We start from the raw sequence: 24,745 nt of genomic DNA on the forward strand, positions 1-24,745 counted from the left end.
GAAAGGTCTAAAAATAAAAATTATTTGCCAACCGAGGATGACGGCCGGCGCTACTTCCCTCTCCATGATCAAACGCGAATGCCTCGGTTCAGCGTGCATCTGATCGCTCTGAATGGACATCCTTTGTTCATGAAAATCAGACGGCTATGGAGCGATCTACACGGTCGAGGGCCTTCAATGCCAATCCAACGGCTGTCACGCCACCATGATGGATACAGCCACTACGGTGTCCCTCACTTTCCGGTGAAAGTCCAAGCTAAAGTTTTTTGATCCGAGGTCGCGGACTCTTCGCAACCGGCCCCAAATCCATACCATCCCCTCTCCCGGCGGCAGACGCTTTCTCGGGTTTCAGAGTAGACCTCATCGGTGCGTTAGCAATGGCGATGGCGGCTTTCAGAAGAGAGGGGAGGCGCTTCCTCCTCTCTCCCATATCCCACAAACCCTCTACCGTTGCTCGATCCGCGATCCTCTCGGAGTAAGATCACATCGATTCGCTCTCGATCTCAGTTTCTTTCTCTGCTAGATTTCGTAATATTTTGTGTATATTAAATAGAGATTCTCGGAAGGTTTCTTTCTGTTTCGTCTTGATCTAAATCTGCTGCTGATGAGATGAACAGTTCTCGATCGACTTACCTGAGAATTACTTGATTAATGGAGAAAATTTTCACCCCAGACGAAATCAAATGTTCATACAAAGAAGCAGCAAATGATTTATTTTTCGTTTCTTGTTTCTCCTTTCACAAGCTTAATCAGAATTCTGGGTCAAGGAAACTGATTGGCGACTCTATAAGTTTTTTTGTTTATATATAAATCCCAATGAGCTGATCTTTTGAGATGTTTGATACTGCTAACCACGGTATTTTTTTTTGCTTTGTGTAAAGACTGATAGCCTTTTTTTTTTGGAGTGGTGTTTTATTTAGAGGCTGCCAGGGCGAGATGCTGGATTCGCTTCCACACATAATGAAAGGGAAAACCTTGCTCGTTTCTCACTTCAATATTACTTGAGATCACCTCTTAGGAGGCATTAGGTATTCTATTTTACATTTTTTTTTTCAAAAAAAAAAAAACTAATGATAGTGGTCCCTTGGTTATTGGCAAACTACTCGCCAAGGTGCCAACTTTGATAGGTGTTTCTCCATCGTGAACATTTTTGTGCCTTCGATAACTTCCAATTTGGGTATCCAGAGGTAGTTTTTCATTTATCTACATTACTTGATAGAGTGGTTGTTAGTCAGTGGAAGATACGAGATACAAGTTCATCTCCTCAACAAATACAAGAATCTTATTCTCTCTTTCCTTCAGACATTTTATGTGAATTGTGAATTCTCCACCTTTCTGGGTCTTCTGGGATCTTATTTTTGTTTTGATGCCCCATTGATTTGTAGGTCTTTTCCTCTTTACTTTAGTCTTCAAAGTCTAAGAGAACCTGTGTATTTGTGGAGTCTTAGGTTTAATGGTGTGATTGTCGAGAATCAAGAACTATGACATGAATTATTTTGATAAAATATGTTCAAGTCATTCTATGATTGAAAATAGAGTGAAGTTGAGGTCACAAATTATCACAAAAAAATATCTTGAAAGTTTTGTTGTTTGGATGCTGAGCTTCCAATTTTTTTTCTCTGCAGTCAACTTTCAAAACAATAAATACAGTTTCTTAATGCAAAGTAAAAAAATGGGTGGCAAACACGTGTAGGAATGAAAAAATGAATCTACAAATTGGCATGGTGAATATTGCAATTCAGGATAATGAGATGAAAACCCTAATTTTTTTGCTATCCGCTATTTTGGTATCATCTTTATAATTCAGTTTCATTGACCATGCTATGGGTATGGTAGTGTGGATGAATGTTGCAGAATCAAGAAGGTTCAGTTAGGGCAAGTATATGTGAAGTGGAGGATGTCTTGGCTGCTAACGAATCCATAAAATGCTGATGATGCAAATTTTTGATCAGTAGACTCGAGCACTATTTAATTTGTTGTTCCATCAAATAGTTTGCAATTTATTTATATGATTGGCATGATTATGTCTATGCAAATTTGAATACCCTTATGCAGTCTTAGTCTACTTTAGGCCATTGCTTGGATTTTTTAAAAATTATGATCACATACATTTTCATAACTTAAACATGAGCTTGTATTTCAGAGAGTTCCACCCATCAGGCACTCGATCCATTTCAACTCAAGTAGGTGAGAACCCTTACTTTCTTGCTTACTATTCTTTTTTTAAATTCTCACATAGTTAGATTGTGCTTTTGTAAGTGTGTTGTAACTAGTTCTTTATGGTCTATGCATGCCTTGCAGTCAGAAACAGGATGAAAAGTGTTAGGAATATCCAAAAGATTACAAAGGCAATGAAAATGGTGGCAGCATCAAAGCTACGAGCTGTTCAAGTCAGAACTGAAAATTCACGTGGACTGTGGCAACCTTTTACTGCACTTCTTGGGGATGTCCCTAGTATGGTTCTCACTTCCATTATTTTTGAGGGACAGATGCTTTTGGATGTGTTAACATCTAGATTGATTTTCTTTCTGATGCAATATTTTTTTCAAATTCTTTTCACCCCCTTCTTGCCATAAATTCTGTATTTCCCTAAATATATAGCCTTCTTGTAAGTGGTACAATATAGGATCAGTAATGTGGAAAAACTCTGTTCAGCTTTCTGAACATGTAAATATTTGTGATGAGAGAAAGGCTTTAAATTGTGAAATTTTTTGGGTAAAATTGGGTACGATGGATCTAGTCAAATATGGTTGAAATTATTATCTGATTACTCTTGCCATTTGTGACATGGGAAAGGTTCATCAGATTAAATTTTTAGTCTGGCCTTGTCGTGCGAATCAGAATTTGGGCTACAAAAGAGAGTGCATGGAGCAATGAAAAAGATGACATTTGGCCTTTCTTTTATTCTTTCTTGTATGTGCATGCATGTTTACATTTGTTGGTCATGACTCTTCACAGATTCAACTCATTGTGGACAAGTTCATTGTGGTCTTGCACGGGATTCAACTTATCATTTGCTTGAAGAAATGACCAGCTCTCTTTAGACATCCACGGGGCCTATTAATAGATGCCTTGAAATACTCGAAATGCCCATTTCTCCTTTCCAACTTTTCCATTGTAGCACAAATTCTTCAAGAAACCAGCTTGTAGAAGATGGAGCAAACCAAGTTACAATCCTCTGGAAATTCTTTATGATGTTAACATCGAAAATTGATTTTTCTTTCACATCTTCTGCATGTTGCCAGTTTTTCTTGTCCTTCTGACTTTTTTCTTATTGTAATTGTTTGATTTTGCGATTATTGTTACAATTGTAACTATATTATTACTACAATTTTTCTACCTAATAAAGTATTACATGAATTAAGACCTATGATGTTCAAATCTATCAGGGCAATATTCTCATAAGAGAACTAAAGTTTTTAGCCCATTCAACTATACTACTTTATGCAACATGTCTTAGTTTGTATATAGGATTGGTTAGAAAGCCTATATGGTTGTGTTAATGAGTAGATTTTGGGTTGTTTTGTACAAGGCTCTAGTGCTTTAGATAAATGCATATTTGATATATAATGAAAACATGAATATGGTTTGAATTTGCCCCTTACGCTCCTTGTATCTTTTATTTTATTTTCTCCTTCACCTTCTCTCTGCTATGCCTTTCCTCTCCATCTATACTACCTATGATTGAAACCAATGGACTGTATGCTGTACTCCTCGTCTCCTCCTCTTCTCATCTTATGTGGATATTAATTATTAAAGCAAACATGTTTGGAAGCATCAAATTATTTCCAACTATGTTCCTTGTTGTCTTTTATTTAGTGGAACTCCTAAACTCACTAATGTTTTTCTTAGTGGTGAATGCTGAGCTATGAATAACAAATATTTTGTGCCTAAAGCAAGTTTCAATCTTAACAGAGAGATTGTTGACATCATCATAAGATTCTTTGAAGTGAAAGTGGAGCATTTCAGTTTTGAACTCAACTCCTAAAGCTCCTTTCCATCTTCTTAGACCAACAACCTATTTGTTTTACCATCTCTACCTTCCTCTGGAATTACTGAGAATCAATTATTATTTGTTTCTTCTTGAACAGAAACATTGCTGAACAATACTGTAATGTCCGGGCCCAAAACCAACTGGGCCCAATACTTTTGAGGCCCAGTTAGGGGTGTTGGGCCAGATTTTTTAGTGGGCCGTACTGGACCCATGGGTGGCAGCTGGGGAGGGCTGCCACCTCATGCTGACGGTGAGTTGATAGGGCCCCAGCTGGCCGGCTGAGGGAGGGCTAGCTCTTAGGGGCCCTCAATCATGCAAAATGGGAGCTCGCCACCTCACACCACTGTGGCAGAGGAAGGGGGGCAGCTAGAAGCTTCCGGAGCTAGGGGGAGGAGAAGATGGGACCTCACTGAGGGGCCCTTGACCATGCAAAATAGGAGCCCGCCACCTCTCACCCTTGCTGGCAACCAATCCCGGCTGGCCTGAGACAAGGGGGGCAGCTGGAAGCTCCCGGAGCAAGGGGGAGGAGAGGATGGGACCTCTCAGAAGGGGTCTCATCCCTTAAACGAGATCATTTAAGCCCTCAGTCTTTAACCCAGTTACTATACCCTCTATCCCCTAAGCCCCCTGGAACACTAAACCAGAGAGCCGGACCCCTGGAGCCAGAGGTTGAAGAAACCCTGAAGCCCTAGGAGAGGAAGGAGGGAGCTTGCTGAGGTGGTACTGTCCGACTGCAACCGGCCAAAGCAAGGTGATTAAGGATCCGTCATCTGGACTGGTCAAACGTGGGAAAGCGAATTACTGTAAGTAACTTGTCTTGATCTTATCATGGATCATGTATACAAGTGGTATGTTTTAGTCATAGAAATTATGGTTATGCATACATCATGCTTATACAGATTTTAAAATATTATGCATATAAGATGATTGGGATTTCGTTACCATAATTGCACTTAATATAGTAATTATGGTATAAGTATAAAATAAGATGATGAATTGCCTCTAGCTAAGTGTATCACTTGCAAGAAGTATTATGTATGGACTCTTAGATGCTACGGGCTGAAAGCAACCGAGCTCGCCCCGCTAGTGGCCGTAGAATAACTGAGCTCGCCCTGCCAGTGGCCATACAATAACTGAGCTCGCCCCGCCAGTGGCCGATAATGACTCCGCCGTAGCATTGGAAGGTGTAAACCACGGCATGCCGGTGTACGATCTTACAGTGTTTATTTACATGAAGATTTTTGATAACATACATAACATGATTATTGATTCAGTATGAATATTTTATCATGATGAATTGTTAAGTAAGGTGCATGTTAGCTTTTCAAACCCTGCATGAACATGTTTAGTACTATACTAGATCCGGTAAGATTATGCAGGATTACTTACTGAGCCGTGTAGCTCATACCATTCTATTTGTATTTTCTTTCAGATCCTCACCACTGATAATAGTTAGAGACGTTCCTATTTTGTATCAAGGCTTCTCTCTTTTGGGGTAGAGCAAACATACATTTGTATACATAAACTGTATAGAAGTTCTATGTTTTGTACCACTCAGTGTGTTGTAATAGAACTACTTTAATATATGAAAGTTTGAATGGTTTGACTACCCTATTTACCCATGTATGAGGTTTCGTGCTATTGTGGGTAGTAGTCGGCAATAGCACCGCCGTGTCACGGATCCGGGTACGGGGCGTGACATTCGGTGGTATCAGAGCTGTAGGTTTAACAAGAATATAATCGTAAAAATCTGGGGTAATGGGTAGTTAAGAGTATCATAATATATTAAGATTTTCATAATACATTAGTCAAAGAAAGCAATTTATTTCAATCTCATCCTAAATTTTTGACTGCTAGGTAGCTATAAGCAAGGTTCGCTGTACCGGTCGGTACCGGCCGGTACCGAGCGTACCATACCCGTACCGATGGGTACCGGTATCGGTACACCAATGTCGGTACGCCTGACGTACCGCATACCGTACCGTACCGACACTCGGTACACCTATACTAGCGCGGCACCGGTACGGGGTTCGGTACCGGTACGGCGAACCTTGGCTATAAGGAATAATGGAGGACGAAGGAGATATGAGAGCACTTTCTCCAGACCCTAGTATACAATCATGGGCACACACCCCAGACCCTAGCATACAATCATGGGCACACACCCCAGACCCTAGCATACAATCATGGGCACACACCCCAGACCCTGTGGCAACGCAAGCAGACCTGGCAGGGGTGTACCAGATAATTGCACAACTGCTTCAGCAACAATAGCAGATGCAGTCGACTGTCAGGCCTGTACAACCGATGGAATCTCATTATGAGAGGTTTCGCAGGCTGAACCCACCACAGTTTGACGGTGGATCGGACCCTGTGGCAGCCGAGACTTGGATTCGGAAGATAGAGAAGATGTATCGAGCACTCCGATTTCCCGAGGAAGTACAAGTTGGACTAGCTATCCATATGTTGAAGGAAAACGCGGAGTTTTGGTGGACTGCCATAGAGAGCCTATGATATCAATAGGATGACCTGGGGAGAATTTAAGGAATTATTCTATACTCAATACTTTCCGAATGCAGTCAGGCAGGCAAAACAAAACGAGTTCCTATCACTGGCTCAGTTCAAGTACATGACTGTCCTGGAGTACGCCAACAAGTTTAATGAGCTAGGCCGATTCTGCCCCCAGTTTATGGAAGATGAGACGAGTAAAGCGAATCGATTCGAGCAGGGGCTGAAATGCAAAATCAGATCCCAATTATCCTCACACCTCTTTATAAACTACCGGGATGCTCTGGACCGAGCTTTAAAAGTGGAAGCCGAGCTGGATAGGTCGGAAAGATAAAAGGGCGATCTGAAGAGACCCAGGTCAACTGAAAGCCAGAATGATAGGTCAAGAAATACTCAGGCCCAGAAGAGGTGGAACGGACCATGTCCTAACTGTCATAGATTCCACGGTGGGCCTTGTTTAAAGAAAATTGGGACATGTTTTAACTGTGGGCAGGTGGGACATATGGCGCGTGACTGCCCGAGCCGAACGACGAAGGAGCCCAGATTTTCTGCACCTGAAGACCAAAGGCCGAGGAACGATCCCAGAGTATTCGCGCTGATTCGTCAGAATGCCAGTGCGAGTGACAGAGTGGTGACAGATACACAAAAGGAGATCGAACTGGGAGATATTCCAGTACTCAGGGAATACTCGGACATCTACCCGGATGAATTACCAGGATTACCTCCTAGTTGAGAAATTGAATTCATCATCGATCTGAGGAGAGGGACCCCTCTTCAAGGCCCCCTACCGGGTGACTCTTGCTAAGTTATGGGAACTGAAATTTTTGGAGGAAAACTTTGTCTACCTAAAAATGTCCTTTTCGAAGAGTTTGCCCGATTCGGACGACACGGCAAAATGAGTTCTCGCTACATCGGTCCACCTGGGGTATGTTTAATTTCGAGGACGAAATTTATTTAAGGGGGGAGGATGTAATGTCCGGGCCCAAAACCAACTGGGCCCAATACTTTTGAGGCCCAGTTAGGGGTGTTGGGCCAGATTTTTTAGTGGGCCGTACTGGACCCATGGGTGGCAGCTGTGGAGGGCTGCCACCTCATGCTGAGGGTGAGTTGATAGGGCCCCAGCTGGCCGGCTGAGGGAGGGCTAGCTCTTAGGGGCCCTCAATCATGCAAAATGGGAGCTCGCCACCTCGCACCCCTGTGGCAAGACCACGCCCAGTGGCAGAGGAGGGGGGCAGCTGGAAGCTCCCGGAGCCGGGGGGAAGGAGAAGACGGGACCTCACTGAGGGGCCCTTGACCATGCAAGACTGGAGCCCGCCCCCTCTCACCCTTGCTGGCAACCAATCCCGGCTGGCCTGAGACAAAGGGGGCAGCTGGAAGCTCCCGGAGCAAGGGGGAGGAGAGGATGGGACCTCTTAGAAGGGGTCTCATCCCTTAAACGAGATCATTTAAGCCCTCAGCCTTTAACCCAGTTACTATACCCTCTATCCCCTAAGCCCCCTGGAACACTAAACCAGAGAGCCAGACCCCTGGAGCCAGAGGTTGAAGAAACCCTGAAGCCCTAGGAGAGGAAGGAGGGAGCTTGCTGAGGTGGTACTGCCCGACTGCAACCGGCCAAAGCAAGGTGATTAAGGATCCGTCATCTGGACTGGTCAAACGTGGGAAAGCGAATTACTGTAAGTAACTTGTCTTGATCTTATCATAGATCATGGATACAAGTGGCATGTTTTAGTCATAGAAATTATGATTATGCATACATCATGCTTATACAGATTTTAAAATATTATGCATATAAGATGATTGGGATTTCGTTACCATAATTGCACTTAATATAGTAATTATGGTATAAGTATAAAATAAGATGATGAATTGCCTCTAGCTAAGTGTACCACTTGCAAGAAGTATTATGTATGGACTTTTAGATGCTACGGGCTGAAAGCAACTGAGCTCGCCCCGCCAATGGCCGTAGAATAACTGAGCTCGCCCTGCCAGTGGCCGTAGAATAACTGAGCTCGCCCCGCCAGTGGCCGATAATGACTCCGCCGTAGCATCGGAAGGTGTAAACCACGGCATGCCGGTGTACGATCTTACAGTGTATATTTACATGAAGATTTTTGATAACATACATAACATGATTATTGATTCAGTATGAATATTTTATCATGATGAATTGTTAAGTAAGGTGCATGTTAGCTTTTCAAACCCTGCATGAACATGTTTAGTACTATACTAGATCCGGTAAGATTATGCAGGATTACTTACTGAGCCGTGTAGCTCATACCATTCTATTGGTATTTTCTTTCAGATCCTCACCACTGATAACAGTTAGAGATGTTCCTATTTTGTATCAGGGCTTCTCTCTTTTGGGGTAGAGCAAACATACATTTGTATACATAAACTGTATAGAAGCTCTGTGTTTTGTACCACTCAGTGTGTTGTAATAGAACTACTTTAATATATGAAAGTTTGAATGGTTTGACTACCCTATTTACTCATGTATGAGGCTTCATGCTATTGTGGGTAGTAGTCGGCAATAGCACGGCCGTGTCACGGATCCGGGTACGGGGCGTGGCAAATACAGGGGAAAGGTAGATGCTAACAGAATTCAGCTCCTGCATCCAGTATGTGTCATAGTGGCCGAATTTAACCAATTAGTCTTAAATGTTTGTCTGGCTCTTTCTCTACCCACCCTGGACCATTCCCTTTCCTGGTCTGAGATTGTAGCATCAGTTGTTTCTATTCTAGCCTTTTACATTCATTTAGTGACTGCTTGACTTGTTCTTTTGTGATTTCGTGTTCCCGGTTAAGTGTTTTTGACTGTGATGTGTTGCAATCCAGGCGTTGATGTGAAGAAGAATGTTATCGTGACTATCACCTCTGACAAAGGTCTTTGTGGGGGCATCAATTCTACGTCAGTCAAAATCAGCAAGTCTCTCTACAAATTTACTTCTGGTACTGTCTGGAAATAATTCCATGTTTTGGTAGCTTCTTTTTTATGATAACTTTATTCTCAGTACTGTTTTTTCTGCCATTAGGTCCTGAAAAAGAAACAAAATATGTTGTATTGGGAGAAAAAGGGAAGGTTCAGCTGGTGCGTGATTCAAAGAACAGCATTGAGATGACCATAACCGAGTTGCAGAAAAATCCACTAAATTACACTCAGGTCTGTATTGTGATTATTGTATCATTGCCATATATCATTTCTGTTACGAGGATCCTTATCTGGTTAGGTTTATCTGGAGTTTGCGTTAGAATGATAATGCACTGTTGTTGGCTGGGTAATTTCATTTTCTTATTCCTTCATTCGAGATGTTCCAATTTTGGGGTTTTATTCTGTTAAAAGTTTGTTCTTTAAAAAAAAAAATTGTAAGTTACAAATTCACTTTTGATGATGTTAGATATTCCAACTTCATGCATAACTAGGGAGGTGAATGAGACAGCATGAGCCTGGCTCAAACAGGTCTCATATAAGTGTCCAAGTCCAACTGAAAAGCCAACGAAACTGAGTTTGAGCTTGGATCCATCCAAGTTTGCATATGCTTGACAATTCAACTTTTGCTCATCAGACATTTGAACATCATGCATAGTCAGGATGCCATGTCTGAGCTTGGATGACACTGCTAAACCATAGATAATCATAAGAACATGCAGTGATAACCCAAACGAAAGAAGCATAGCACAACATTTTCAGAAAAAAGCCCCTACTTTCTATGTTCCTCTTCGAAAGTGTATTTTTTCCTCCTCCCAGGAAATTTCCTGCTACCTTGTTTTCTATGCAAACTCAGCAATATTATTTCAAGTCGTTTTGATTCTTAGGGTTTTATGGAATACATGCTTTGAGATAGCTCTTGGTAACTGAGAATATAGTCCTGGAATATAAATGCACGATAAAACTGAAACACTTAACGTTGTTACTAAAATTTCTTTCTTTTTCTTGGCCATCTTTTGATTGTTGGTCTGTCAGGTTTCTGTTCTTGCTGATGATATTTTAAAGAATGTCGAATACGATGCTTTGAGAATCATTTTCAACAAGTTCCATTCTGTCGTCTCTTTTATTCCAACAGTTTCAACCATACTATCTCCTGAGGTGATCATAATTTTCTTTCTTGCTGTTTTCAAACATCTTGCCCAAGCATAGTTAAGCAAAGATAAATATTATACTTTATACTGACACAGGTCGTGGAGAGAGAGTCAGAATCAGGCGGTAAACTTGGTGATTTGGATTCATATGAAATAGAAGGGAGTGAAACAAAAGCTGAAGTGCTTCAGAATCTGGCAGAGTTCCAGTTCTCTTGTGTATGTGCTATCTCTTCACAAGCATATGCATTATATTTTTTATAAAATTCATTTTACTGTTTATTTCCTTTTGTTTGTATAGTACTGTTGCAGTTATCTCCTAGGTTCACATAAGGATCAGGATAATGATGTTTAGATTCTGGGATTGTCAGAAATTCAACTATGGTTAAGAGAACTAGACATAATGGAATGACTTTTGGATAGGGAGTGGATGCTGAAAATGTCAGGAGTGGTGTAACATGAAAACAGGTAATGCTAACTTGGCTATCTTGTGGCCTTAACTTGCTAAGCTTAGGCCAAGCAGGAAGGTTATGGAAGTATTTGGGCCATGTTAGATCATAAGTTAATTATTGGACATAGAAATGGTCTATACCTTTAGCTGGGGAGTGGAGAGACTTTATTGCATCTTTTGCTAGATATTTGTGGTTTGGGGGTAAAGTTCGAGATTTATGGGTGTCTGAATATCGAGCAAAAATGGTTGTAGATTGGGCGACTCATTTTGGAAGGATTTAAAAATGTGCAAATGTTGTTGTAATAGAAGTTTGCTTGATGAGCTTAGTGTTAGCTCTTCATCTTATTTATGGGCAAATGTTGTTGGAACAGAGGATAGCTAACGAGCTTAGTATTAGCTCTCATTTATGTGGAAAAGATGTTTGCTGCATCAGTGGGGCCATGGTAGCAGCTCTTTTGAAGTTCTACATGAATCATGATCCATCAGTCATGACATAACCATGCATTAGTTGTGTCATTTGCGCTATGTGCTATTTTATGTTTGGATTATGAAGGTTCATGTTGTGTGGCAGGTTCTGTTCAATGCTGCCCTGGAAAATGCATGCAGTGAATTGGGAGCAAGGATGTCAGCCATGGATAGCTCCAGCAGAAATGCTGGTGAAATGCTTGACCGGCTAACCCTCACTTACAATAGGTCTCTCTCTCTCTCTCTCTCTCACTCTCGCCCTCTGTCACTCTCGTTCTCTATCTCCACAAGTTTCATTATCGATGGCAAAATTTTAGTGCTGACATAGCCCTCTTTTCTTCTTATCCAAAGGACCCGTCAAGCATCAATTACCACAGAGCTGATCGAGATCATATCAGGAGCATCAGCACTCACTGGCTAGACGTGAGATCAAGAATTGTTCCTTTTTCCATTCAGGGGCTTTCTGATGTTTCCTGAAGACTGTTTTCCATGTCAAGATTTTGCAATAATTGCCCCAGAGGTATAACAAATGTTGCAGGAGTAATTTGTTCCTCTTGCTTTTAACTGACTTGTCCAGAATGGATCATCCATTTCTTTGGTTTCTGCAATTATTCCCATCATGGTTGATTAAGTAGTCTTCAGCCGGCAGTTAAAGCATGGCATGTTGCTTGTTTCGCATGTTTGGATGGTTACCATCACTGCTTTGTAAATGTCTACGGGCTACAGCAGTCTTAAGCATCTCAATGAAAGTTGTTCTTCAACCACGGGATGCAACAGGTCATCTTCTTTTTCTTCAGTTTTTGCGTATTTGCTTGTTTGCTTGAGACTGAAGCAATTAATCTCCACCTTCTTAGAAAAAGAATTCATGATTGATGTTGAATTGGTTCTCTTATGGGATTTAGCCTTGAGAAGTTTTTCTGTTAATGGATAAACAGGCAAAATTAGAGATATAGGATCCAGTAGATGCCTTGAAGATGTATACAATGTTTAGTGGAAGATAAATAAATTCTCGGATTTTCCAAAAGAACACTCTGTGCTAGACTAGGTGGATGCTGCTTATAAATAGGTTAGCTTCTTGATGATTCTGTGTAATGGAGGATGGAACGTGTAGAAGTAGACCTCTACTTTCTCTGGGCAATGGTGGTGAATCACTATGTGAAAGTTCATGTATTCTCAAATGCACTAGATGGTCGAATCAGTGATTCTTCTTAAATTTGAGTACCATCATTCGAAAGATGGGAAAATGAGGCAGGGGTGCTGTCAGTTCTAACCAGAGTGAATTTTGCTTGTATTCGACACCCTTGGCATGATGGAGAAAGATCCTATGCTTGCTTAGAATTAAATTGGGACTTTAGCTGCAAATTTATGACCTGTAATAGAATTGTAGTTAAGTGCAGAACAATTTTTTCTTGAAAGGAGTTCCAAAAGAAAAATATTCTCCAAGGAATCTCTGACGCCCATTATCTGCACAAAATCTTAAAAGTCCCAAACAGTAAAATGGAAATCCAGTTGTTGTAGTGTTGTGACCAATGGGCTTTTCTTACTAAGAAGACCAATGGGCTTCAATGCTGGTGGTATCTTCCTCTCCCCCATTTCACAAACAGAATCCTATCTACTTCCCATAGCCATTCTCTTCAAAACCTCTGCCTTCCTCAAAGATCCCCAAATAGTAAAGGAAAGACAAGGAAAGATACAACAACAGCATGTCTAACAAAAACATGGAAGAAGAAGAAGAAGAAGGCAGAGGTATGATCATCTCGCATGGTTGTCTTCATTGTCTTGCTCCCTCTTGAGGTCGGCTGGCGGTAGGAAGACCTCCATGGACAGCCCCCATAGGTTGAAGTCCACTTCCTCGATGGTCCAAATCTCCTCCATCTTCCTCTTGTGGTTCACCGAGCCCTCGCCATAGCGGAACAGCGTGACGCCAGTCCTGCCGGCATGTGCAACGTTGATGCCGTTGATGTAGCGGTAGTCCTCGATCGCCGACTCCATGCTGGTCTCCCAGAAGATGCTCTCCCCGCGGCGGCCGGACTTCATGCGGAGGAGGTGGGAGTCCTCAAGCTGGATGAGGAGGCCAGTGCGCTGGCTGAAGTAGCCCCAGATGGTGTGGTGGATGATTTCGAAGGTGGCGGCGCTGCGTGCCCTCAGGGTTGCAGGGTTCGCTTCTAGCTTCAGGATGAAGCACTCCTCGCCATTGATGACCTTCTCGCCGATGCACACCGCTTCTGAGAAGAGGTTGGCGGTGGACCTCGGGTCTAGTCCCTGGTCGTACAAGTAATGCAGCAAAGTGTGAAGAAAGAAGCTCCCTTGGTTTCAATCCGTTTTCCCTTTAACTTGCTAACTTAAATGTGATCAAAACAGGAAGTCTATGATTAGCGTATGGAGTGCGAGGAGAAGGGGACTGCCTGCAGTGATCGGCGCAGCGGCCGTGGAGGGCCCCTGGAGGCATGCGATTGTTCGGAAGCCGACTGCCTCCACGCCACCTTTCCGTCGCTCCCAGCGCTCATCTTGCTGCCACCCATGATGAGCTCGAAGTGCCAAAGATCAGGGTTCTTCTGCCACAAAACGTACCCTCCAATCTCGCCATTCCCTTTTGCTTGAGCTTGCACACTCCCGTCGCCTACGTGGAATTCCGAGGCGCTCATCTTCACCTTCCCCACGGCATACATGCTGTTCACCGACATCAGCGCCGCCTGCCCTCCCGTCGCGGCGATGTATTGTTGGATGATGTATTTGGCCGTCGACGCTTGCTTTCAAAACCAGAATTCAAGGTGTCATGCACTGTGCTAAAGGATGATTAAGGACTAGGTTCTTTCTTTCATCGTTCCATGATCACGAGAACGTGCTAAACTTTTTGGTTAAGAGATATTATTTTGTTTGACATATAATATGTATTTATTTACATACGGTGATGGTTTCCATGCATTTTCCGTTCGTTCATTTTTGTTCCGTGAAAAGAATCTTCACCCATTGTTAATGTCCCCAAGAGCACTAATGTTTGTAATAATGCAAAGAAGGAAAAGACGGGAAAAGATTACAAGAGAGAAGACAAAGCCCATAAGAATTATTTAGGAATGATTTGAATTATGGCATTGTTAAGAACTAATTAATGGTTGGCACACTCATCCGAGTATTGTTGGTTATGATGTTTATATTAACAAAGCCACAACATCAAATGGTATAAAAGATCATTGTAGAACTCTTACGATGGAGCAGTCGCGGATGGAGCGGCCGAATGCGAGGTCGTTGGGCACGGGGCAAGGGATGAGGGGGGAGCCGACAACATTGAGAAGGAGCTGCAGCTCGGCGCTGCGGCCTGTGAGCGGGGCCGGAGCCTCGGTAGCTTTGTCAAAGGGCTGGGCCTTGAGCCAGTTCCTCATGTTCTGCGACTTGGTGCCCGTGCCGGCGAACATCTCCTCGGGGATGGGCACCTCGAGCACGGTATCGAGGCCATCCTCGCGGTCCAAATTGGGGCAGAGCTTCCTCATGTAGAGGTTGTTGGTGGTGGTGGTAAAGGTAGCAGGCGGGGGGGAAGAGAGAAGCGGGCTCTCAGGGAAGGCCCACCTTCCCTCCACCCGCGCGCAGGCTAACGGCTTTGTTGTTGGACGAAGGGGAGGAGGAGGAGGAGGAGGGAGGGGAAGTCATTTTGGGGTTGGCTGAGACGAAGACAGGCCTCTCCTTGCTTGTAGACGGCTTGTGGGCTGGTTTCCTCCTCCAACCTATCTTTCCGGGGGTGCAATGTGGTCTCAAGGGAATCGCACGGTATTTTTACGTGGCTTTTTGACCGGCCTACCCCTTGGTATTGACTCATGAGAAAATTTTGTTGATTTTTCATGTTTTTGGGAAGGAAAAGGACAAAAAAAAAAAACATGATCCAAAGAATATGCTGCTAGCTAGGCTAGCTATAAACCAAAGTTTAGATTAGTATTTGAAATAATATTTAAAATTAGTTATATATATTAGTCCATTTTCTTTACAATATGATAATTTTTTTATTTTTTGGGAAAAACTAGGGGTGTTCTTCGTTATGCCTATTTCTTAAATTCCCCACCCGCCAGCCCCTTCATTGGACTCCCAGATAATTTGCATATGTTGCAGTGTTTTTGATTCAGAGTTTCAACAAGGTGAGCTACGCTTCCTGCTTGTAGCTCTCATCTGATGCAACCTAATTTTTGTTACTTGTATATACTTCTTCTTTGTTTTTTTTTTTTTTTTTTTGAGTAAGTTACTTGCATATCTAACATTACCGATGCTTTCTAATGCATTTGCCGATGCAAAAAAGCGTTGCAAGTCAGATTTCGACGCTTTCTAAAGTGTCGCAAAAGCGCCGGCAATACTACCGTGGGAAAACAATTTTATGACACTTTTGGTTTGCATCGTGAGTTATAACAAACAGCACTTGTAAGCGTCACTAATTGGATGCTTTTAAATATCGTCGGTGCTAAAGCATCTTATATTAGCGATACTTATTTGCGTCGCTAATTAACGATACAAATCAGCATTGCTAATTTATATTTTAACGACATTTTAAAGCATCGTAAGTATAAATTATTTTTTTAAAAAAATTATTTAAAAATTTTTAAAACTCTATACAAATATATACACCAAATACATGCATAAGAGAAGTCATATAATAACAAATATAATATATATATAAATAACAAATATTTATATTATCAAATATGATTATATTTACATCATCAAACATGATTGAAAGTCAATTTACAACTCCATGTGCTTCGAAAAACATAGAAAACATACACATAAACTCTAAAAAATATCTAAGGGCTATCAGGGGTCGATGGAAGCATCATCAACATCTCTACGACTATTGAAAGTAACAAAAATCTAAAAAAAAAGATAAAAATTTTAGAAGTTAAGAATACAAAAATCACAAAATAGTATAAATCATTAAGCTCATACAAAAATACATAATAATTATGTAAAATATTCAAATAGATGTAGTTATTTATCTGAGGACGGATAAACCTATGCAACAAGGATGCAATCAGGTCAAGCTGAGCCATCAAAGATTATATCTCTGTCTGATGGCTTTGCCTCATCTCCTCCATCCCTGTTTTTAGATTACGAACCTCTGCAGTGCTATTACTGCCTGGCATTCTGGGTATATCTGCTCACTACAGACAACTTAATGGAGGTAACTCTAACACCATAACTCCTCACTCGACCATAACGCTCCAGTCCCATCAATTTGGCAAACATTTGAGTTTTAACACGACTGGTCTGACCAGATGATGATGACTCTTTGACATGCTCTGCAATAAGGGATGAGCCATGTCCTATATTTAAGAAAAAAAGTCACATAATAATGTTGGAAAAAATAAAACTATAAATCATTACACAAATCGACTATCAATACATACAACGATCTCTCTCGACTTTTCTCGGACAAAACTACCATCTTAGTGGGTATGAGTCATCCTGTAGAACTCCAGCTCACTAGGATCCCTCCCATGCTCTTTCATCTACATCAAAAAGTATATGTTATATAATACATCATCCATGATACATGATATATGATAGAAGATACATGGTTCATGATACAGAAGATACACGGCTCCTACACATTATATAATTCATGATATGCATTATATGATACATGATACATGATACATAGTTCAATATGAAAATTAAAGTTTCAATTTGAATTAAAGAAGTCAAAGAGTTTTAATAAGACTTATAAGAATCATGATACGCAGTACACAATACATGATATATAGTTTCATTAAGAAGCATAAGTGTTTTAATATAAAACAAAGAGTAACCATCTGAGAAGAGTTTCAATATAAGTGTTTTATTGAGTGGTTTGAAATATGACAATTGAGAAACAATTGAGATTGACGATCTTAAAGTCAGTGGAAAGATATCTTGGATCAAAATGTGACCATCATGACTTTTAAGATTTGAAAGTTTTTGCTTTTTGAGATTTACAAATTGTGAAATATTCGATACATACCCATTAGAAACCTTTATATTTTTCAAAACTATTAGAAAAAAATCTTTCTCTCGAGTAGACATTGTGCAATATGCAAATAGTATGTAAATTTTATCATTGGCAAGCTTTTTTGGATAAAGCTCTTGTCTTATGCCTATATTTTTCAAATCAAGACGCGCTTTCAAGTTACCTTTGGTCTTCCCATCAAGATTTAACAATGTTCCAATCAAATTATCACAAACATTCTTCTCTATATGCATCTCATCAAGATTATGCCGAAGAAGATTATAGGGTTTTTTGCATGGATACCCTTCTAAATATCAAATTTTGCATGAATATCCTTCAAAAATTGATATTTGCATTTATACCCTCGTAAAACTCTATTATTGTACAAATGCCCGTAATATAATGATTGTTCTAACGGTGTTAAGAAAAATCATATTTATATTAGTTAAAAATAAATAAAATTTTAAAATTACGCTATTGTCCCTGTCTTCTTCTTCTGCTATCGGGATCACGATCTATTTGCATGTCTATTCATTAAGGATATTTTAGTCATTTTAACTTGAAACCGTTAATTTTTTAACGTCGTTAGATAGCATGGGTACATATGCAAAAATAAAAATAAAAAAAGGTAGAATAACAAAACAAGTGTTTTATGAGGGTATACATGTAAATATTAATTTTGGAAGGGTATTCATGGAAAATCCGATATTTAGGAGGGTATTCATGCAAAAAATCTAAGATTATACTCCCAATAAGGTAAATCAAAGAAAACACTCCTTTTTTTCCATAACTATTTATGTGTAGATGCTACTATTATGTCATCATTATTTTTCTGTCCATATACGTTGTCATCATTCTCGAAAAAGTTGTTAGCATCGTCAAACCCCGACCTCAAGATTGCTAGTAGTGATCTTCTCTATTAATTCTTCATTCATTGAGCTTCCAACATCCTCCCTTTTTCTTTTCTTTGAACAATTGGAGACCTTACCATAACTATAATTGATGCCATGTATTTGTCTACAAACTTTAGTTCCAGTTGGTGGAATGGGGCAGATCGCAACTCTATAGTACCATCAAACAGATCATTTTAAAATCGAAATTGATGGTTTGCTTCTGACCATTGATGATGGCCCATATAATAGAACTTTTCTTCATATTTTAACCAATACGAATGGGTTGAATCCCCACAAGAAGGATATGCAATACGCCTCTTAGTGCTCCAACCAGATAAATTAGTATATATAGAAAATTATTGATAATCCAGATAAGAGATGTCTACAATTTGAATGTTTGGCCAGTAAAAGCATCAAATGCATCGATACTCTCCAATAACGATTTCAACTCCTCTATTAAAGGTTGTATAAAAATATCAATATCATTATCTGGAACCTTATCACCTGGAATAACCATTGATAGAATAAGTGAAAACTATTTCATACACATCTATGGTGGCAAATTATAAGGAATCAAAACAACCAGCCAAGTGTTGTATGTAGAACTCATCATTCGAAATAAATTGAACCTATTAGTAGCTAAACCCAGTCTAACACTACAAACATCAGAAACAAAATCGTGATGCCTATCATCAAATACTTTTCATGCTAAACTATCTACTAGGTATCTTAACATTCAATCCTTTGTACGACCTTCGTTATGCCATCTCATCGACGAAGCTGTCTTCAATGATGCATATATCTTTTTCAATCTAGGTATGAGAGAAAAATACTGTAAAACTTTGGTAGATTTTTTTTTAGTCCGTGTAGCATCAACTTCATTCAACAAATCATGCTCATCTTTTTTATATTTTGTCCATCATAAAGATCCATATTTTCGACGTGACTCTTGGTTAACATTTTCACCATAGTATAAAATACAGTTATTCGGACAATTGTGTATCTTCTCGTATCCAAAATCGAATTTTTTACTAGTTTTTTGGCTTCATAAGAAGATGATGGCAAAGTAACACCTTTCAGAAATGTATCTTTAATAATTGAAGGAGTATAGTAAAAGACTTGCTAGACCACTCATTCAAATATTCTAAATAAAATAAATGCACAAGAAAAAAAATCTTCAAAAAAATTTTACAACCTGGATATAGTTCTTGATTACAATCTTTCACTAAGTTATGATACCGAACTGTCTCATCATTAGATGAATGTATAGGTTTCTTAATATGCATAGAATTAATAAATGTACACTCATCACTTATTGTAGCTACTTGTTGGCCTCTACTAAAATCCGTTAACTTTCTAATGCCATGTCGAAGAGCATCCCTGAGTAAGCCCCTTATATCATCTTCTTCTACAATTTTTTTTTCTCGTGTTATTGGATCCAAAACTAGAGGCGTGTTCTAATAGGATAGTTACTTACATGGAGACAACAATATAAACTCTCTATGAAATACCGTTTCAGTATAACCCTTAAAATTGATTCTACACCAAATATTCTTCAACAATTTTTGGAGTGAGAGAAGAATCAATTAACACATTTTCGACATGGACATAAAATCTTTCTATTTATATTAGCTTCCTCAATAGCAAATTTAATAAAATTTTGAACTCCATCAAATTCTTTACTGGATTTCAACTTATTTATCCAACTTTTATCCATTCTATTAGAATACTGATTGAACTGCAACTTATCTAGAAAAGATAAATAAAATTTAGTACATTATGGTAGAAAAGATAAACATTTAATAAAGATCTATTTAACACATTATAAGCCATATGGGGCAATGATATCAATCAAATCATAATCCCTGGGTTTCACAAAAGTGATTGAGAAAAACTTTTCAAGCAATGATCCCATGTTACGCAACAAAGGAATTACATAACCAACTGAACTAAATACAATAATCTTTGGGTATGGGATCATTGCTTGAAAAGTTTTTCTCAATGCAATGAACCAAATGAAACAGTCAAAAAATGATAAAAAATGGTTGGTGTGAAGGGATGTAATGTGAAGGGATGGAGAAGAGAAAGACTCTGAATTTGTTTGCATGTATATGTGTAGACACACATAGAGATGTAGTGGGGTTTATGAGAGAACAAGACAATAGACAATGCTAGGTTTGAAACCAACCATTTTTTTATCATTTTTTGACTGCTGACGATGCTTTCAAGCATCATAATATAATGACGCTTTGCAAAAAGTGTTGGAAAAATTCCATATCTCATTGCCGACACATTCAAGCATCATCATATTCCGATGCTAATAAAAAGCGTCGGCAAATTTTAGCGCAGTTCGTTAATTAATGACGCTTGTATCTAGCACCAGTAAATTTGTGTCGGAATTCCTACTTTTTTTCTGTAGAGTTGTTATACTTCATCGTGCGCCAATTGATAATTTTTTTTTGATTGAATGATTGAATGATTGATTCTTTTTTTCTTTTCGATTGACCGCACAAATTGACTTAGTTCAAGGGTGATGCCTTCTGTAAGATTGCATCTGATTTAATATGTTTTCCTTATCTTTCACTTTTGCTTGAAATCCACATTTTGACATTTACACTTTTCTGTTGACCATGAAAGCTGTAATATTTGAGTTTGTTTCGATATAGATCTATTTCTTTTTTGATAGGTAATATAGATATATTTCTATAATAACAGATCTTTGCTTGCCTCTGTTGCCTGAAATTTCGCGCAGCCTTGTGGAGTTCTGATACTTGGACTGCCCTGGTATCCCGCGAAAGAGAGGGGAAGAGATAGTTCAAAGCATGAGGTTATTTCTGCCACAAAACGGCAATTTTTACATCAGTCTTTTTTTTGGGTATATTTATATTAGTTTTATGTAATGAGAACCTTAGGTGTTCTAGATGCCTTTTCAGAAGAAAGTTGGTGGATATATTATGTTAGCACGAGTGAGAAACTTCGATTAAGGTATAGAGTGAACTTTTTCATATCTGTTTGAGTCTATAACAGGTCTTAGAATTAATTTTCAAAAGGCATCACTTATTTATATGGGTTCTTCTTTGGACAAGGGTAAATTGTTAGCTAAGATATTAAATTCTAAGTACAATACTTTTCCTGTAAAATACCTGGGCTTGACTTTCAGACGAGACATTTTAAAAAGGAGTCATGGGATTTAGATTATTGGAAAGATGGATAAAAATTTGGCTGGGTGGAAGGGTAAACTGTTATCAGTAGGAGACTATTACTTCAGTTGACTGTGTTGACAGCCTTGCGACTATATTTTCTTTCACTTTTTCTTGGTCCAAAATGGGTGATTTCTAGAATTAACAAGATCAGAATGGATTTCTCATGAAAAGAGCATAATGAGGTTGAGGGAGGATTTTGTTTAGTTAGTTGTAAGGCTGTTTGTAAATCAAAGAAGCAAGGTGGTCTGGGTATATTGAACTTAGGGGATTTTAATCAAGCTTTACTAAGGAAATGGCGATGGAAACATTTAAGGGTTTCTTATAAACGGAGACTTCCTTTGAGGGTTTCTTCCTTGCCTCCTGGAATATTTTTATTTTAGAAAGGAGTTCGCAAAATTTCTCAAGCTTTTTGGGTTGGAGTATCTTTTTTGTGTCGGGCAGTGACAATTTAATCAGATTTTGGCATGACAGGTTGTTGTATGGTACGGATCTCAGAATCTATATGCTTTACTTTTGATGAAACAGCCTTGGTGTCATAGAACTGGGACAATAATACAGAAGGTTGGTCTCTTGCTTGCAGAAGATATTTAAATTCGGTTGTATTGCACAGTTTCTACTCATTCTGGAAGCTTTGCAAGATGTTTCAGCCTTAAATTCTTCTGATTGACAAACTTGGAGATGGATTCTTCTGGATCGCTGTTAACTCTTTTTATAAGTTTCTTAGTTTTTGGAGGAGTTTTAATCCCAGAAACTTCTTATTTATGGGAAACAATTGGTCCAGAAAATGTTAAATTATTTTGCTGGTTGGCCGTTGAAAAAAGGATGCGGAGAATTTGATTAACAGGGGTTGGCACATCCAGGGTAGTGTTTCTCTTTGTCAGAATACCGAAGAGATGATGGAGCATTGATATTGGAATGTGGTTTTACTGAGCAGATCCGGGAAAACTTTTTTCTTCCTCTGGCTGCGAGGACTTGGAAGATCTTAGGTATATTTAGTCCTGCATCAGCTGTTTGCTAAAAAGATTTTGAATATCTATATAGAGCCAAGAAACTCAAATAATATTCTCTAGCTAGTCTTTTTGGGTAAGATCCTGGATTATGATAAATGGTATCAGAATGAACTCGACCTATGACCTATATGGACCGGCAGATACTGCAACATAGGCCTATTAGGGCTGACCACGGGCCGATTATGATGCTTGTGGTTATATTTGAATGGATTTGAATCTTTAGCCTGGTGAGGACGCTAGAGTTTAAACGGGAGGAGTATGTGCGGACCTATGCGGACGTGTGTTTAGTCCCACATTGGCTATGCATTGGATAGATTTTGGTAGATTTTGAATACTTATATGAGGATAAAAAAATTTAAATACTATCTTCTGGCTAGCTTTTTTGGATGAAGTCCTAGGTTGTTGCCAATAGTATTAAAGCTGACCAAGCTCATAGCTCTTGTGGACTAGGGAACATTATAGCACAGGGATATTGTAGCACAAGCTCATTGGGGCTAATCACAGATTAATCGTGGTATTTATGAATAGATTTACATGAATTTTGAACTCTTAGCCTCGCGAGGACGACAAAATTTAAATGGAAGAAATATGTGAGGATACGTATAGGTGTATATTTAGTCATGCATCAATTATTCATTAGAAAGATCTTAGGTACCTACACAGGGCTTAGGAACCCAAATAATACTTTGGCTTGCCCTTTTAGGTGAGGTCCTAGGTTATGATAAATAACAGCAGAGCGGACCTAGCTCATGTAGGAGTGCAAATGGGTCGGATCGGGTTGGGTCCTGAGTGACCCCGACCCGACCCAATTTTTTGTTGGGTCCTAATTTTGGAATCAGACCCGATCCGGTTGAAGATAGGGTCGGGTCAGGTCGGGTCCGGGTTTGCGTCGGGTCGGGGTCGGGTCCAAGTCGGGTCCACTTTTTTTATGCTTTTGGGAAAGAATTTGGGCAAATCTAATTTGGTCATATCATAATTATGAGGTGCTGGGTGACCCATGACTTGAAAGACTTGCAATTGAAGCCACCAAAGTTGTAGCCTGGTGGTAAGGGAGCGATAATTTCACACGAGTTGTCCGGATTCGAAACGCGCGGGCGTCGATTAAATTAGGAGACTGGATGCCCCATGCCGGACAGCCCGTTGGCAGATATACTTTCCTTCCATCTGTACTAAGGTGGCGCTGGGGTGACGTATCCACACGTGAGACGATGAACCCAGTAGGGTGAGCCCACGGGTCAGAGAGGCATGCGAAACCTGTGACCTGTATCAAATATTCTCTAGTGGAAGGGGGGCCAGTGGGGGCTGCTACGCAGGTGGGCTGGTCCCTCCCCCTCCCCTCCTATTTTTGACCAAATAAAAAAAAGACTTGCAATTGACCTCCAGTCAGAACTGATGACCCATGACTAGGGCGGAAGTGGGCTCGGGCCGGCCCGAAGCCCATCGGGTCGGGCCGCCCGCGGGCCGGGCTATGGGCTAGGGCCAATGCATTTCGGGCCGTGCTCGGGCTGAATAATTAAGCCTGTTTCTATTTCGGGCCGGGCTCGGGTATCTCATTGGCCCGGCCCGGGCCCGACCCAAGCCCGCGCCCATACTCAGCCCGAACGCGGCCCATCCAAGCCCGAGCCCGTATCAGCAATTTGCCCTAAAGGAAAGCCTAAAGGCTTGAATCGCGACTCGCTCCGTCGCTCGTCACCATTTTCGACCAGAGGGATTTGCAGAGGCGGCGTGGACGAGCGGTGGAGGCGACGAGGCGCGGCGCGTGGAGCGGTGCAGGCGACGAGGCGTGGTCCGCTCGTCCACTCTTCCATTTCTCCGGTCGTCATCGTCGTCGTTGTCGTCGTCGACCGTCCGGCCACCCTATCGTCGGCGAAGCTAGATTTTGAGGTACGATTTCTTCGTTTTGGCTGGGATCTTCTTCGTTTTGGTTGGGATCTTCTTCGTTTTGGTTGGGATTTGCCGAGGCGCAGAGTGGATGAGCGGCGGAGGCGTGGAGCTAGGGACCTAGGGTTTCTCCGCTTCCGGCTTCTCCTTGTCGGCTTCTCCTTCCGGTTTCTCCGCTTCCGGCTTCTCCTAATCTCCTTGCACTACTGTTTGATGATTTCTCTTTATGCTTTATAATTATGCTCGGTAGCAGCCTAGCAGGGTTTTAGTTGTGAGCATCAAAGGAGTATGGTTTTTAACAAAT

The 24,745-nt window shown here is 40.5% G+C and overlaps 2 protein-coding genes across 2 annotated transcripts; one reads left to right on the plus strand and one right to left on the minus strand.

The window, feature by feature from the left end:
- Positions 1 to 210: 210 nt before the first annotated feature.
- LOC103724196 (ATP synthase subunit gamma, mitochondrial-like) lies at positions 211 to 12,288 on the plus strand. The gene is made up of 9 exons (XM_039126164.3): positions 211 to 475; positions 2,144 to 2,187; positions 2,302 to 2,454; positions 9,338 to 9,451; positions 9,535 to 9,662; positions 10,464 to 10,586; positions 10,676 to 10,795; positions 11,599 to 11,720; positions 11,844 to 12,288. Exons 1-9 carry the CDS (start codon positions 378 to 380, stop codon positions 11,911 to 11,913), a joined length of 972 nt encoding a protein of 323 aa, XP_038982092.1. The 5' UTR covers positions 211 to 377; the 3' UTR covers positions 11,914 to 12,288.
- Positions 12,289 to 13,244: 956 nt separating this feature from the next.
- LOC103724197 (uncharacterized) lies at positions 13,245 to 15,091 on the minus strand. The gene is made up of 3 exons (XM_008815386.6): positions 14,699 to 15,091; positions 13,898 to 14,242; positions 13,245 to 13,754 (listed from the first exon to the last, which is right to left on the minus strand). Exons 1-3 carry the CDS (start codon positions 14,978 to 14,980, stop codon positions 13,245 to 13,247), a joined length of 1,137 nt encoding a protein of 378 aa, XP_008813608.3. The 5' UTR covers positions 14,981 to 15,091.
- Positions 15,092 to 24,745: the final 9,654 nt, after the last annotated feature.

The sequence above is a fragment of the Phoenix dactylifera genome, chromosome 1 (assembly GCF_051530095.1).
Source record: "Phoenix dactylifera cultivar Ajwa chromosome 1, Ajwa_hap1_PhDact_Kaust_v1.1, whole genome shotgun sequence".
NCBI lineage: Eukaryota > Viridiplantae > Streptophyta > Magnoliopsida > Arecales > Arecaceae > Phoenix > Phoenix dactylifera.